This window comes from Muscardinus avellanarius, assembly GCF_963383645.1.
Source record: "Muscardinus avellanarius genome assembly, chromosome: 4".
In the NCBI taxonomy this organism is placed as follows: domain Eukaryota; kingdom Metazoa; phylum Chordata; class Mammalia; order Rodentia; family Gliridae; genus Muscardinus; species Muscardinus avellanarius.
In genome coordinates this window covers 40,716,977-40,729,495 of record NC_137789.1, presented here as the reverse complement: position 1 = coordinate 40,729,495, position 12,519 = coordinate 40,716,977, and the positions used below count along the sequence as shown (strand labels likewise).

At 35.0% G+C, this 12,519-nt stretch overlaps 1 protein-coding gene across 3 annotated transcripts in view; it reads left to right on the top strand.

Moving 5' to 3' along the window:
* The window catches only part of VPS13B (vacuolar protein sorting 13 homolog B), a gene marked incomplete at both ends in the record, with an annotated part of 689,491 nt that overhangs the window by 28,643 nt on the left and 648,329 nt on the right, over window positions 1-12,519 (top strand). For all 3 annotated transcript variants that reach the window (XM_080693506.1, XM_080693505.1, XM_080693507.1), the window contains 2 exons: window positions 1,828-1,995; window positions 6,023-6,204. In XM_080693506.1, the coding sequence (XP_080549632.1) occupies window positions 1,828-1,995; window positions 6,023-6,204 (350 nt within the window). The remainder of the gene's footprint in view (window positions 1-1,827; window positions 1,996-6,022; window positions 6,205-12,519) is intronic.

Here is a 12,519-nt window from a genome sequence, read left to right as displayed (position 1 = left end):
GCTTCAAACCTGTGCGATCCTCCTGTCTCAGATTCCCAAGTGCTGGGATTACAATCATGCGCCACCATGATCGGCTTCATTTATCTTTTTTAAAATAAAAAGAAATGTTTGGGAAATAAAAAAATAATAATAAGCCAGGCATGGGGGTGCATGCCTGTAATCCTAGCATTTGGGAGGCTGGGATAGGAAGATCGAGGTTCTCGGACAGCCTCAGCTACTTAGTGAGGCCCTTTGCAGCTCAGTGAGACCTTGTTTCAAAATACAGAATAAAAAATAGGACTGGGGGTTGTAGCTTGGAACTAGATTGACTCTGGGTTCCATCCCCAGTACTATAAAAACAAAACAAAACAAAACAAAAAACATAGGGTTGAGGGATAACTTAGAGGTAGAATGCTCCAGATTTCAATCCCCAGTATTCCTCCCCCCACAACTGTATAGTTCTTTCTTTCTTTTTTCTTTTCTTTTTTTTTAAATTGGTGGTACTGGGGTTCCTGGAAGCCCTTCTACCTCCGGGCCACACTCCCAGACCTATTTTTACATTTTTATTTGGAAACAGGGTCTCTTATGCCAGCGTGGCTGGCTTCGAACCTGCGCGATCCTCCTGTCTCTGCCTCCCAAGCGTGGGGATTACAAGCATGCGCCACCACGCCCGGCTAGTTATTTCTTGAAAAAACTTGAGTACAGTGAAAAGTTTTATCTTTTTTCTGACTTTAAAATATTTTTTATTAGCCGGGCGTGGTGGTGCACGCTTGTAATCCCAGCATTCGGGAGGCTGAGACCAGAGGATTGTGGTTCGCGGACAGCCTCAGCTACTTACTGAGGTCCTCCGCCACTCAGAGACCCTGTTTCAAAAAAGTAAAGAATAAAAATAGGGCGGGGGGGGGAGCACGGAGGTCGAATGTCCCTGGGATCTATCCCCAGATCTGCAAAAAAAATTTTTTTATTAGTTTTATTTATATTTTCAATAAATTTCTCAATAATGTACTTATATACATCTTGCGTGGGAAACTAGTGAGATTATGGATTATTCCACAAAGTATGAAGTTAAAAAAATTGAAGATTCTAAGCAGGCTATGGAGAAAAAGTATTCACTAGTTACTTTTGTTGTTTTGAGTTCTTAAAAACCATATTTCAATTTCTCTATTTTCCTGTTCTTCATCCTGTTAAAGTAGTCCATTCCTTTTCCTTTCAGATTTTTTCCTTGTTTTCTTCACTGTATTTTTCTTTAAATCTTCCTTTAACACTTCCTGTCTCTTTTTTTTCTTCATTTATATTGTCTCCTTTCACAGTTTTAGTATTACAGGTTATTAAGTAAAAATGGTTGAATCCATTAGGATGGTCACGTTTCCCCTATCTTTCTTTCCTCAGGTATTTCTTTTGGATACGTTTATGTGTAAATGAGTAAGAGGATGATGGTAGCTGATTCAAAAAGAAGCTCATCTTCTAATATATTGTATATATCGCTGACATATAGTAACATTGCTTCACTTTAAAAAATGTTCATAAAGTAGACAGAAACCAAAGTACTTGCTCTATAGAATAATTATTGTATGGGATTTAGTATTATGCTAATAAAATAGATTTATGTGGTTTGCATTAGTTTCTGCATACTTCATTATAGACCATTTGGTAAAAGTTTTTTTAGGTTGGATCAGCTACTTATTAATTGTGTTGTTTTGGCAAGTCTTTTAACCTATCTGAGACTCAAGTTTCCTCTTTGCCAAATATTAAAACCCATCTTTCACATATAAATTTAATAGCATTTTAAGATATAATTATTTTTTGATAAGACTTGTGGCCAATTGAACCCTTTTTTTCTCCTTCTAGGTTATGTGCAGAGTCTGATTAGACGAGTTGTAAATAATGTAAACATTGTTATAAATAATCTCATACTAAAATATGTTGAAGATGATATTGTCCTTTCAGTCAATATCACATCTGCAGAATGCTATACAGTGGGTGAATTATGGGATCGGGCATTCATGGATATTTCTGGTGAGTAAATATCAAGAAAACAATGTATAATTTTCCATAAATGAAACAGTTGATTTGATTTTTTTAACCTTTGTTTTTTTTGGGGGGGGGCAACTGTCTTTTTGGTAAATTTAATGGAAGCTTTTTGCCTCTAGTGTAAGAAAAATATACATATACAAACTTGAGTTATTATGGCAGGAGGTTAATAAGAACTCTAGATTAAGAAAACCTAGACTTGTTTTTGAAAGTTCTGAAATTTTATTCTTTCTTACCTTACACTTGATTGTTTCAAATGAGGTAAATAATATTTTGCAATGTCATCTTTTGTAGCAATAAAAATTAGATGATACTTACTTTGAAGTTTTGATGTTTTTGAAGGGGGATAGCCCGCATGGCTTGGTAATAACAAAATAATATATTTGCTTGGTTTATATTTTAGGCTTGTATATTTGAGAGAAAATTAGGAACTTTTTGATTATCCTGAAGCCTCTTTTTAAATTATTAGTTGCTATATTCTTCTGTTTATTTAAAAGACTGTTGTGTATTGTATAAACTTAACATAAACTTAATAACTTATTTATTTTATTTATGTTTTTTGTGGTTGGCACTGTGTTAAGCACTGATAATCCAACTCTAAAGGAGATAGACACTGCTTAAGTTTTTCAAGAGAGATATTAATTGAATAATAATATTCTTACATGGTCTGATAGCATAAGGAATAAATATTTTTGGATAATTAAAGGGACCATGTGAGTACTCTTTATGTGTGACATGTGGTTATATGTATTTTTTTCAAGGTGCTAGAATAAACTGAGTTTGAATTCTGGTATCTGACATAGTAGATATGACCTTTGACATTACTTCTCTGAATTTTCTCATTGTTAAACAGGGATTCAATAGGCCCTCCATATAGATTTGTTTATTTTTGTGGTATTGGAGATCGAACCCATGTGCATTCTACCTCTGGGCTACACCCCCAGCCCTGTTTTATTTTATTTTTTATTTTGGAACAGAGTCTTCTAAATTGCTGAGGGTCTTGCTAAGTTGTGGAGTCTGAACTCAGCTGAATCTCAACCTCCCAGATACTGAGGATTATAGGTGTGCACCATGATGCATAGCTTAGATTTATTTTACTCAATAAATAAATGCACTGAGAAGACTTCTAAAAGTATTTGGTCATTGATAAAAAAAAGTTGGCATTAATATTTATATTCATTTCTCTAATTATTATTATTTTTGTTCATAGTACTAGGGATTGGAACTCAGGGTGTTCTACCTCTGAGCTATATCTCCAGTCCAATTTTACTTTTTTTGTGTGTGTGGTACTGGGGTTCCTGGAAGCCCTTCTACTTCTGGGCTACACTCCCAGACCTATTTTATATTTTTATTTGGAAACAGGGTCTCTTAAGCCAGCAAGGCTGGCTCCAAACCAGCGCGATCCTCCTGTCTCTACCTCCCAAGTGCGGGGATTACAAGTGTGCACCACCATGCCTGGCCCAGTTTTACTTTTTATTTTGAAACAGGGTTTCACTAAGTTTCCAAGGATTAGCCCAGCGTGTTGGCACACGCTTGTAATTCCAGCATTCCGGAGGCTGAGACCTGGAGGATCGCGGTTCGCGGACAGCCTCAGCTACTTAGTGAGGCCTTCTGCAACTCAGTGAGACCTGGTTTCAAAATAAAGAATAAAAAATAGGGCAGGGCCTGTAGCTAGGAGGTCAAATGCCCCTGGGTTTCATCCCCAGACCCGCAAAAAAAAAAAAAAAAAAAAAAAAAAAAAGAAAAGTTTCCAAGGATATCCTAGAACTTTCAATCTTCCTGTTTCAACCTCCCAAGTACAGGGATGCAGGCATGAGCCACTATGTCTGGCTTTATTTTTCTAATTTTAAATCCCATCTATGATATCTACTTTTTATTCATTTAGTCACACATTTTAAAATTCTTTTTAACCTATTAAGTTCAGGTTTTTAAATTCCTTGAATATTTTAATGATAAGTGATATATTTGTTGCTCAATTAACATTTTAAGTCCCAGGTAAAGGATTAAAACAAACTGAAATTGAGTCTCAAGAGTACTTTTTTACTTAGGGCATACAACTAGAAACTAGTAGAACTGGAATAGTTTCTTTTTTTTTTTTCATGTTTTTTCCAAACCTCAGTCTTCATATTTTGAAAATGGAGATTAATCCTTTCTACACAGCTTTGTTGTATTGTAAGGTATAAATGAGTGTATACAAAGGCCGAAGTATTGTTTCTGATATATTGCTAATACCTATTTTTATCCCTCTGGAAAGTATTCAATGAAAGGGCCAGGCCTGGTGCATATGGTGGTACATACCTGTAAACCTGGTGCTTTGGGTGCTGAGAAAAAAGGATTGCAAGTTCAAGGATAGTTTCAGCCAAGCAGTGCGACTCTCAGCAACCTTGTGAGACCCTGTTTCAAAATAAAGATTAAAAAATAAGGCTGTAGGCATAGTTTGGCAGTAGAATGCCCCTCCGTTTAATCTCTAGTACCCCCCCCTACAAAGGCCAGAAAACTATGGAGAATGGAACAAAAATATACTGAATAATGCAAGATTGAATAAATGACATTTTAGGTGAAGACAGTTTATTTTTAGTTTTCCTATAGTAATTATGAAAATATTACTTTGGGAAATAATTTATAGTGAACTAGAAAAAGTCCTGGATTTGGATTTGGAGAATCTTGATATAATTATTCTCTCTACCATTAACCTAGTGTAACCTTGTATAAGTCATTTGTAAAATGTGAATTACCATTACTATCAACACACTAATGCATTTGTGAGAATCACATGTGATACCGTGTGAAATCTCATGATGGTAATGCTATAAACCATTCAAAATAGCTTCTTCCATGCTTTGAGTTCTTAATTGCTCAGCCTGGTGGTTCATCTTTTACATTAATTATCATGTGTAATTCTTTAATCCTCTGAGGTAGACATTGCTTTAATTTTTATTAATTTTGTAATGTAACATTTAATATTGACAAGGGAATTTATGTAACATAAATTTGTTATAAAATAATATAGTGAACATCTCCTGTCTGAATAACTAGACTATTAGTAGTAGGTTACCCACCAATGTGACTTCACCATCCTACCTCCTTGCTTCCTCTTGTATTAAACCACTTCAAATTTTATCATTCTTTTTTTTTTTTTTTTTTTTGGTGCAATTGTGGATCGCACCCAGGGCCTTGTGTATGGTAGGCAAGTGCTCTAACACTAAGCTATACCCCTCATTTATTTCCTTAAAAAAAAAAAAACGTGTTATAAAAAAGAAATACTAAACTGGGGGTGGTGGTTCATGCTTGTAATCCCAGTACTTAGGAGGCTGAGGTGGTAGGATTGCAGGTCAAGGCCAGCCTCAGCAATTTAGTTGCCACACCCTATGCAACTTAGATTCTATTTCAAAATAAACAATAAAATAGGACTAGAGTGTAGCTCAGGGGTAGAATGCCCCTGGGTTTAATCCCCAGTAACCCCCCCCCCATAGAAAATGAAAAAGAAATACTACTGTATGAAACAACTTGGACAAACCTTGTAAACATTATGCTAAGTCAAACCAGAAAGACCACCTATTATGGATTCCATTTATATAGATTATTCAGAATTTGCAATTCTGTACAGATAGAAAGTAGGTTAGTGAATGATTAGGATTGGGGCTAGGGACAATGAGGGGATTGGAGAGTAATAGCTAACAGGTTCTAAAAGATGCTCCATGAATCTTTTTTTTGGGGGGATGGTGGCTTTGGGGGTTGAAGCCAGGGGCATTCTTCCTCTAAGCTCTATTTCCTATTTTATTTTATTTTATTTTGAAACAGGGTCATACTAAATTGCTGGGGCTGGCCTTGAATCTGTTATCCTCCTGTCTCAGTTTACCAAGTACTGGGATTATAGGAATGTGCTACTGTATTGGCTATAATCTATGAATCTTGTTTGCGATTATTTTTATTACTACTTATACTAATAAATTATAGTTGCCTTTCCCTCAAATTTCCCCTTTTACTTACAATGTTTTTCTTTTGTTTTTAGCAACTGATCTGGTGCTGAGAAAGGTTATCAATTTTTCTGACTGTACAGTTTGTCTTGATAAAAGAAATGCTAGTGGTAAAATAGAATTTTACCAGGATCCTTTACTGTACAAATGTTCCTTCAGAACTCGTCTGCATTTTACATATGATAACCTGAATTCCAAGATGCCATCTGTTATTAAAGTAGGTATCTCCTATAGTTAAGTTTCATGTCTTTATGGACTTTTGTACATGCTGATTTTAATTAAAATTCAAAGAAGAAATTAACCTAATAAGTATATATGCCATTTGTTTTTGTAAAATGTTTTATTTGTATTTATAACTTTTATAACTTTTTGTATATGTTCTAGAAGATATATATTGAAGATAACTTTTTCTTTTGTGTATTTATAGTTTGCTTTTTAAATTTGTTTTTTAAATTTGTCTAGCTGTTTATTAGTATTTATCTCTTTAAGTAATAGAGAGCTTATCAATCTCCAGTACTACATATATAATAGGTAGTTATACCACAGTGGAGTGATTGTCAGTAATTATTATTTTAATTTTTGTAATTATTTTAGTAAGATTAAGGAATGATAGTTGTTTTTTTTCTCTTTCTTAGGTAACTTTTTGTGAGGTTTGATATGCTAACCTAATTTCAAAAAGTTTTTAGCTTTTGATCCATTGTTTCAATATGTAATTAAAATATTAGAGGAACCCCTTCCCAGTATTCTACTGGTCTCTCTCTTCATTCGTCTGAAGTTCTTTTTATTTACTAACATCTCCAGTTTTCACAATGAGAGAAAACACAGGACTCTTGACTTCTTATTTTTGAGACTGAATGATCTCACTTAGCATAATATTCTCTAGTTCCTTCCATTTTCCTACATATGACATGAGTTTGTTGTCTTTATGGCTGAGTACAATTCTACTGTGTATATGTACACCATATTTTCTTTTTAAAAATTTTTTATTGGTGCATTGTAGTCATATATCTTAATGGAGTACAGGATGGTAGAGGCATACATGTACACATCACCCAATTAGCCCATACCCAATTCCCACCACATTTTCTTCCCCCTTCCTCCTTCTCATTTTTGGCTTAGTGATTGACTTTGATACATTTGTTAATGTATATGATGTACATTAAGGAATTTCCCACTTCCCCTCCCCATCATCCCCCACAGTTAGGTGGCCTTATTTGTTCATCTATCGTATCTCCTTTTAGAGTTCCTCTTATGACTCATTTTCTCTTTAGCTTTCACATATTAGGGAGAACATCTCATTTCTTATTTTTTGTGATTGAGTAATCTCACTTAGCATAATGTCCTCCAGTTCCATCCATTTCCCTGTAAATGATGTAATTGTGTTTTTCTTTATGGCTGGATAAAATTCCTTTGTAATTAGTTTTGTAATCCATTCATCTGTTGATGGACATCTTGGCTGGTTCCATAGTTTGGCAATGGTGAATTGTACAGCAATGAACATAGATATGCATCCATTAGTTTGGTGGTTTGGTTTCCATTCTTTTGGGTAGACATCCAGAAGTGGTATTGCTGGATCATGTGGTAGGTTCATTCTCATTTTTCTGAGGAGCCTCCATACTGTTTTCCAAAGTGGTTGCACTAATTTGCAATCCCACCAACAATGTTTTAGCATTCCCACTTCTCCACATCCTCACCAGCATTTGTTGTTTGTGTTTTGAATGATTGCCATTCTAGTTGGAGTTAGGTGAAATCTCAGGGTGGTTTTGATTTGCATCTCTCTGATTGTTAATGATGTTGAGCATTTTTTCATGCATTTATTGGCCATTTGAATTTCTTCTTTTGTGAAGTGTCTATTTAGTTCGTTTACCCAGTTTTTGATTGGATTATTATTTTTTTTTAGTGTTGAGTTTCTTGAGTTCTGTGTATATTCTAGATATTAGTCCTCTAATATCTAGAGTAGAGGACTAATATCTAGAGTAGGTGGTGAAAATCTTCTCTTATTCAGTTGGCTCTTGATTGAGGTTCTTAACAGTTTCCTTTGCTGAACAGAAGCTCTTCAGTTTCATGCAATCCCATGTATTGATTCACCTTTTAGTTTGTTGTGCCTTTGGGGTCTTGTTGAAAACGTTTATCTGTGCCTATATGTTGCAATGTTGGACCTATGACCTCTTCAAGGAGCCTCAAGATCTCTGGTCTAATTTCCAAGTCTTAGATCCATCTTGAATTGACTCTTGTGTTGGGTGAGAAAGTGGGATTAATTTGCAATTTTCTGCATATGGTTAATCAATTTTGCCAACACCAGTTGTTGAAGAGGCTATCTTTTTTCAAGTGTATGTTTTTATTTATTTATTTTTTGTGGTACTGGGGATGGAACCCAGGGGCATTCTACCTCTGAATTATACCCTAGCCCTATTTTTTAGTCTTTTTAGTTTTCGAAACAGGGTCTCACTTGGCCCTTTTGTACATATCAGTTGGCTGTAAGTGTCCACATTTGTTTTTGAGTCTTCTATTCTCCTCCATTGGTCTATGTATCTGTGTGTGTGTGTGTGTGTGTGTGTGTGTGTGTGTGTGTGCCAGTACAATGCTGTTTTATTACTATGGCTTTGTAGTATAGTTTGAAGTCTTGCATTTTCATGCTTCCTGCATGTTTTTTGTTGCTGAGAACTACTTTGGCTATTTGGATTTTTTGTTGTTCCAAATGAATTTAAGGATTGATTTTTCTATGTGTGTAAGGAAAGACCTTGGTAATTTAATGGGAATAGTGTTGAATCTGTAGATCACTTTTGAAAGTATGGCCATTTTGATGATATTTATTCTGCCTATCCATGAATATGAAAGATCTTTCCATCTTCTAAGGTCTTCGATTTCTTTTTTAAATGTTTTATAATTTTCTTTGTAGAGGTTTTTTACCTCTTTGGTTAAGTTTATTCCTAGGTATTTGAATCCAAATTCATTAATGATATAGACCTGCAGTTTTCCTTCCTTGAGTGGTCTTTATTTGGTTTTGGTATTAATGTGATATTGGCTTCATAGAATATATTTGAGTGAGTCCTATTTCTATTTCACAGAATAGATTGAGGAGTATTGGAATTAACTCTTCTATAAAGGTATTATAAAATTCGCTTGGGAAACTATCTGGTCCTGGGCTTTTCTTTGATGGTAGGCTCTTTATTTCTGCTTCAATTTTTTGATTGCTATTGGTTGGTTTAAATTTTTTTATATCTTTACTTAGTTTAGGAAGGTTGTGTTTATAAAGTTGTCAGATTTTCCATTTTTTTGGAGTATACTTTTTCAAAGTAGTTTCTGATAATCTTCTGGATTTCTACGCTGTCAGTGGTAATATCTCCTTTTTCATCTCTTATCTTCATAATTTGGGTTGATTCTCTATTTTTTTAAGTTGGCTAGTCGTTTATCTATCTTGTTAATTTTTTCAAGAAGCCAGATTTTGGTTTTGTTGATTTTCTGTATTGTTTTATTTTCTGCTTTGTTGATTTCTGCTCTGATTTTAATAATTTCCTGTCTTCTTTTGGCTTTTTGGATAGACTGATCCTCAAAGCCCTTGGGCTTTGAGGCATGTCATTAGGTTATTTATTTGGTGATTTTCTCTTCTTCTTATGTGGGTACTCAGTGCTATAAATTTTCTTCTTAATATGGCTTTCAAAGTTTCCAGAGGTTTGGATATGGTGTGTATCTATTTTTGTTTGTTTCTAGGAATTTCTTGATTTCACCCCTTACTTCTTCTATGGTTCATTCTTCATTCAGCAGTGTGGTGTCCAGTCTCCATGTGTTTATGTGGTTACTCTGGGTCATCTTATAGTTGATTTCTAATTTTACTCCATTATGGTCTGAAAAGACACAGGGAAGTATGCCACATTTTTTTGAATTTGCTAGTATTCACTTTGTGGCCCAGGATGTGATCTATTTTGGAGATGGTTTCATGAGCAATTGAGAAAAATGTGAACTCTGCTGTAGTTGAGTGGAATATTCTATATGTGCTTAATAGGTCCATTTAGTTGATGGTGTTCTTTAGGTCTGAGGCATCTTTTCTGATATTTTGTCAGAAGATGGGTCTAATGGTGTGAGAGGGGTGTTGAAGTCTCCCAGTATCATTGTATTGGGACTTATGTGTGACTTAATGTCACAAAGAGTTTGTTTTATAAAAGTAGCTTAAATGTTTTTGGGGCATAAATGTTGACTATCCTTATTTCCTTTTGCTGGATTGTTCCTTTAATCAGTTAAAAAAAAAAAAAAAGACCTTCTTTGTCTTTTCTAATAAGCTTGGGCCTGAAGTCTAACTTGTCTGATATCATAGTTGCTACTCCTGCTTGTCTTTGCGTGTCATTGACATAGATTATCTTGTTCCAACTCCTTTACCTTTAGTTTGTGACTATCTTTACTTATAAGGTGTGTTTCTTGCAGGCAGAAGATATATGGATTCTGGTTTTTAACCCATTTTGCCACCTTATATCTTTTTATTGGGGAGTTGAGGCCATTTATGTTCAGTATGATTATTGAGACATGACTTTTAATTCCTAACATATTGAGTTTTACCTTCTGTTTGAGTTTGAGGTAATCTTTGTTCTTCTTTGCTTAGTTGTTTGCTTGATATAAATTATTATTTCTTTGGTTCTGGCTTGTATTATTTATTTCTTCTTTGCAGTTAATCTCTTTGAGTAATTTTGGTAGTGCTGGTTTTAAAGACATAAATTCTTTCAGCTTTAATTTGTTGTGGAAGAATTTTATTTCCCTGTCTATTTGAGAGATAGTTTTGCTGTGTAGGAAAATTTCCCCTGCAAGTCGTTGTTTCCTTTTTCTCCCCAGAATTTTGAAAATGTTACTCCAGGCCCTACGGTCATAAATGACTTGGTTTGGATGTCTGGAGTGATTGTAATTGGTTTGCCTCTGAATGTAACTTGGTCTTTTCCTTTTGTTGAGTTTACGAGTTTCTTCTTGGCTTCTGTGTTGCTTAGTTTGACTATTATGTGGCATGGTGAACCTTATCTCTGATTTTGTCTAAATGGGGTTCTGTAAGTTTCCAGTTCCTATTTATCAACCTCTTGGTTTTTGTTTGGAAAATTTTCTGATATTACTTCTTTGAAAAGATTGTTTATCCCTTTGGTTTCACCTTCTATTTTCTCTTCTATGCCTCTTATTTTTAGATTAGCACTTTTAGGATAGGCATATGTCTTCGATGTCCAATTCATGCTATAGAATTGTTTTTTCTAATTATATACTATGTGTTAGTTTTTGAAATTATCATCTTCTATGAGTGAAATTTTCTTCTCCATATCATCTAATCTATTGTTTATAAGTTGTATTAATGCCTTCATTTCAATGAATGCATCCTTTATTTCTTTGAGACTCTCTCTCAATTCTTTTTGGGAAATTCTGTATCATTTCTACTGTTAAATTTTTGATCTTTCCTTCTGGCAATCTCAGCAATTCTATGTTGTTGGGTTCTGTTGTTGTGGGGTTGTGGGAGCTAATTGCTTCCTTGTTATTCTTCCTTCTCATGGTTTAAGGTTTTTTTTTTTTTTTAGTTTGTATCTTTGTTGCTTTTGATAGTTCTCTCAATATGTAGGTGTCAGCTGGTATATACAAGGACAAGTTTTTTTCTATTCAATGGTGAAGTCTGAGAAGGAAGGAAAGTGATAAAATCGTAAATGCAAGAATAGGGTAAAGTTGCAGATAGGATTGAATAGGATGAGAATATGGGTTTGGTAAGGTAATATATTGTAGAGATTAGGATTCTAGTAACCAATGTATTTAGTATAGTACAAGACAAAGAAAAGAATAAGAAAATAAGGGACAGAGAGTAGAGAGTAGATATGCATGATAGAAGAAGCTTGTGAAAGGGGAGGAGAAGCAAGCAAACAAACAAGCACACACAATAAAAAATAAACAATAAAATAAACTATACAAATATATGAATATTGAGCAAACTCACATTCTGTAATAGGTTCTTGAGCACATTCCAGTCATTCTCATTTGCTCTGTAACTTACAGTAGTGATATCAGTTTACAGTCCTGCTTTTTTTTTTTTTTTTTTTTTTTTTGGTGGTACTGGGGTTCCTGGAAGCCCCTACCTCCGTGCTACACTAGTTGCGGTACTGAGGATGGAACTCAGGGGCATTGTACCTCCAAGCTACTCCCCCAGCCCTATTTTTTTTAGTCCTTTTATTTTTTTTATTTTTTTGGTGGTACTGGGGTTCCTGGAAGCCCTTCTAACTCTGGGCTATACTCCCAGACCTATTTTTATACTTTTTTATTTGGAAACAGGGTCTCTTAAGCCAGCGCGGCTGGGTTCGAATCTGCACGATCCTCCTGTCTGCTTCCCAAGGGCTGGGATTACAAGCATGCGCCACCATGCCCGGCTTCAGTACTGCATTTTGATTGTCTTCGATAATTGCTACCCTGGCCTGATGTCTCTCTCTGGGCAGGCATTGAGTGCCACTGGCACCTTTCCTGCTGCAAGCCTGGGTTCCTAAGACTCTCTCAGTCCACACTGGCAGCTGGTATCAATGAGGCTGGA